Consider the following 4,149-nt stretch of genomic DNA (forward strand, 5'->3'; position numbering starts at 1 on the left):
TGTGTCTTTATCGTACCCTGATTTTTTGTCATCAACTCTTGTAGTTTGAAAAAAAAAGCATGAGTTTAAACTTATATCGTCTAGAAGTCACATTGTATCCCCCAGAGTAGAAAACATAGACAGAAACAGAGGTTCAAGTTGGCACGATGACCATAGTTTATTAATTAACACAAATATCGTTCCGAGGTCTCCGTTGTAACTGTTAAAGAGAAGAGTTAGATCTTCTTGCTGATTCTCTTCAGCACTACAGAGCCGGCTTTGGAGGTCTGCAGAAAGACAGGAAATGACTTCAATTAGCTTTTGCAGTGCTTCTTTACATCTGGTTTTATGCTGTGAAACAATTTTTTTTGAAGTGTCAGACAAATTAAAAAATACCACTGTAACAGTAACTTTATACTTGTCAGCTTCTGACCGACCCTGACACCTGAAAACTGCAGACTTTAGCAAATTAAGTAATTATAAATTAAGCAGTTGTGTCAGTCAGCTGAAACAGTCTTCATTTTGAATTTTCCAGTCTTAGTGTGTTTGGCTTCCTTTTAACTGGATACATTTTTGCTGTTTTTCTCAAAATGAAAGTGTGAAGTGTTGAAAATTTCTGAAAAGCAGACTATAAAATGGAAACAAAAAAGAGATAACCTGCAAAGAGAGAAGTGTCTCGTATAAATTCTCAGGATTAAAAGGTTAAATATGGGAATGAATTGGTTGTTAAAGTGCATTCAGTAGCAATACTCTGTGTCTCAGAGAGTTTTTTTTCTCATTAGCCGTTCCTGGTCTCCAGCTGCAGAAGTATAACTTTGATGACTCTAATGATCCCTGCGGGGAGTTGAGTGTAATAACTGCTGTCACTGCCCAACGTTCGCACCACTAAAAGCCTAAGTGAGTGTGTTTACCTCGATGAGTTTGCCACCGCTGATCTCAGAGGTGTGGTGGTAGTTGGGGAAGGTCACACTTAGCTTGCCTCCTTCCATTTGTACTGTAGCCTGTAAACAAAATTGTGATATAACCAGTTAGGAGAGTAGCATTCATAGCTTTATGCTTCTGCTAGCTATAGCTAAAGTGAAGCTTTGGATCATTTCCTCCCAACCTTGAATTTCTTTCCTCCAATGGTCTCCATCTCGGCCTCCTTGCCGATTGTGAACTTGTTGGTGACCTTGGCATTGGCAGGATATAAGAGGGTCCAGGTGAAATTGTTGCCATCCTGGGTGACCTCTGTGATCAACTTGTAGTCACGGCCCCTCTCAATGACATCATCTGGAATGCCTATAGTGGGACGGGAAGAGGATGCAAGGTCAAAAAAGGCCAAAGATGTGCAGAAAACAATGGAGAGCAGAAGCAGAGGAAGTGGAAAATTTGAGCCTGCGGTCTCACCTAGCACCTTGCAGAAGGCGTCGTATCCCTCCTGGGTCTCGGTTTCCCATCTTCCAGCGAATGCCATTTTGGTAGTGTTGGTGGGTGGAGGAGTGAGATCAGAGATGCTGAGGCAAGCTGAGGAAAGAGCAAGGTACTGAGACCAAGAATATTCCCCGTTTATATACTTTACATCTCTCGCCACCTCCTTCATTTGCATGTGATGACACAAGAGAGCAATTACAACTGAATATGATGAGTTCAACAGGCTACGAGGGAGAGGCCAATAAAAAGCATAAACGGGCGTTCATGGAGTTCAGAGGCAGGGAGTAAAACGCTGACTGCTCTCTGGGTGAGCTGCAAGCTCACCTCTAGGTCAGTGAACTCACCTGCAATGGCTTTATGGACATACCCTCCACTTTTACTGCTGCTGATTCGAAAAGTAAATAAAAAGACAATAAAGGCTCTATTTCAAGATACGATCCATCTTTTTCAGAGTACACTGTTATGTCCAAAATGGAAACTGTCTGGGGTGTAATAGGGTCATCATTTACCTATAAAAAGGCTATAATCATTGTCTGGCACCGGGAAGGCTCGAGAATATGATCTAATGTAATTGGAGCCATTTCACTATTTTAAAGGTGTAATTTTTACACAGTCATCGCATTAGTATAAAGTCTGAAGACATTAAGACAGAATTTTACACACAATCAATTATAACATAGTGCATGTAAATTCAAATGCATTATACTGTAATCCTTTCATCTAGCAGATGAGCTCCTTTACAAAATGTAAAATGTATCAGCACATTTCCTCAATTCCTTTCTCTGTAATTCAGACCCAAACCCAGGGCTACCAAAATACAGACAAAACACGCAATAAACACAGTTAATGATATAGTTATTAACCTGTTCTTGTGAATGAAACCTAGTCACCAAGTATAGCATCATGACTTAAAAGTAAGATTTGAATCATCTTGTGTTAATAAGGAAGCTGTACAGTATGGAAGCTAATTTCCAAAACTGAAAAAACTTTCCAAAAGTCAAAATTTGGGGTCATTATCTCAAAGTTTCAACTTAGAAACCCCAAATTAGGGTTAGAATTAGGTGTAATAGGACAGGACAGGGGTGGGCAACTCCAGGCCTTGAGGGCCGGTGTCCTGCAGGCTTTAGATGTGTCCTTGAACCAACACAGCTGATCTAAATGGCTAGATGACCTCCTCAACATATCCTGAAGTTCTCCAGAGGCCTGGTAATAAACTAATCATCTGATTCATGTGTTAAACCCAGGGTGATACCTAAAACCTGCAGGACACCGGCCCTCGAGGCCTGAAGTTGCCCAGCCCTGTAATAGGATCTCTTCTTTGCTGGTTTTGGTCTTTCGATCAGTTCTACTCCCACTTAAACAAGGAATTTATAGAATGAATCATAATTATGGCACAAATGAATGTTTTGGCACTGTGGTAAAAATGTAGTTATCAAATACTTTTGTGTAAATAAGTGCATTTAATTTGTTTTTATGTTTTCTGATGAATTATTGATAAATATGTGATGCATCTTTGCTTTTTTGGATAAGAAAAACAAAAAGAAAAACATATTTAGTCATAAAAATGTCATCTCGTTGTCAGTGTAGGATGTGGCTTAATCTCATTATAGGAGATATGTTGATTTATTAGTGGAATATTACTCCATATAGATGACTGAAAGGCTTCTGACAGATGTGTGACAGCAAAACAGATGAAAGCAGTAAACCAGTGACAAAAAACACTTCCTGAATCTTTCTTAAAGAAAAAAAAGTACATAGCCACAGTGCTAACACAATTACAGTAAAGTGTTGCTTATACTGTTGGTGGCTGAAAATTGTCCATTATGGTGACTATATGACTGAAGCACACTGGGCTTTCAGTTCTGACAAACTGTGAATAGGTAAAAGCTTTTGACGCTGCACTTTGATCTCACACAATGCAGCCATTTCCACAGATCGCTGATAGCGTTTTTTAAACCATGAAAAGTCAACTTGGCCTTGGAGCTCTTTATAGATACATAAAACATCATATTGGCCAACATCCTATAAAAGACACCCACTATCTCTTTCTTTTATTTCACTGTCACTCTCTGCCCTTTCTCACTCTTGCACACACACACACACACACACACACACACACACACACACACACACACACACACACACACACACACACACACGTTAATCAGTGTGCAGAAGCAGATCAAATCCAGTTTGAAAAAAAAGGGAAATCACACACACACACACACACACGTATCGATATTTGTCATGAGAATTTAACCTGCTGAATCTTTATCATTACAAATGCATATTTATAAGTGCATAGTCATCATAAATGTGTAGTTTAAACATCATTACACACGTTAAACACACTGAAGAGGAGGCATGGTCGAGAACTTGCTTTGACTTCTAAGTGTGACATTAGAAAGAAAAAAAATATGAGTTCAGGAAACAGAAAGTCGCAGTTCAGTCCCTCCCTGCCCGATTGCACCAATCTGCACCCTAAGCACTGCACAATGGAACTGCACTCTATGGTTTTTGATAGGCATTTTAATAGCCTACAATACACTTGAATTCGGGGTTTTAGAATCAGTGTAGAAGATTTTACAATATAGAATATATGGCTTGGTCATAAGCTGAACTTGTACCACCATGTAACACTGTGTAAGTGCTGGTGTGGATCCAGTTCTACCCTGGTGCTTTCTGAGAACCAGCTCAAGTCTTTAAGAACCAACTATTAAGAAATATGTCTGTGTAGGTTCTCAGTCATCAAGGTCA

At 39.5% G+C, this 4,149-nt stretch overlaps 1 protein-coding gene across 1 annotated transcript; it reads right to left on the reverse strand.

Annotated features, from left to right (window-relative positions):
* Positions 1 to 209: 209 nt before the first annotated feature.
* LOC134617342 (gastrotropin-like) lies at positions 210 to 1,567 on the reverse strand. The gene is made up of 4 exons (XM_063462553.1): positions 1,369 to 1,567; positions 1,085 to 1,260; positions 891 to 980; positions 210 to 266 (listed from the first exon to the last, which is right to left on the reverse strand). Exons 1-4 carry the CDS (start codon positions 1,565 to 1,567, stop codon positions 216 to 218), a joined length of 516 nt encoding a protein of 171 aa, XP_063318623.1. The 3' UTR covers positions 210 to 215.
* Positions 1,568 to 4,149: the final 2,582 nt, after the last annotated feature.

Source organism: Pelmatolapia mariae, linkage group LG18, assembly GCF_036321145.2.
Source record: "Pelmatolapia mariae isolate MD_Pm_ZW linkage group LG18, Pm_UMD_F_2, whole genome shotgun sequence".
In the NCBI taxonomy this organism is placed as follows: Eukaryota; Metazoa; Chordata; class Actinopteri; order Cichliformes; family Cichlidae; genus Pelmatolapia; species Pelmatolapia mariae.

What these genes read in the sequence shown, in the direction of transcription:
- LOC134617342 (XM_063462553.1), bottom strand. Translation starts at nt 1,567, where the DNA reads ATGCAAATGAAGGAGGTGGCGAGAGATGTAAAGTATATAAACGGGGAA. An exon ending in TTGGAGGAAAGAAATTCAAG is followed by an intron (nt 981 to 1,084) that starts GTTGGGAGGAAA and finishes TTTTGTTTACAG; the next exon opens with GCTACAGTACAAATGGAAGG. An exon ending in GCGGTGGCAAACTCATCGAG is followed by an intron (nt 267 to 890) that starts GTAAACACACTC and finishes GTCTTTCTGCAG; the next exon opens with ACCTCCAAAGCCGGCTCTGT.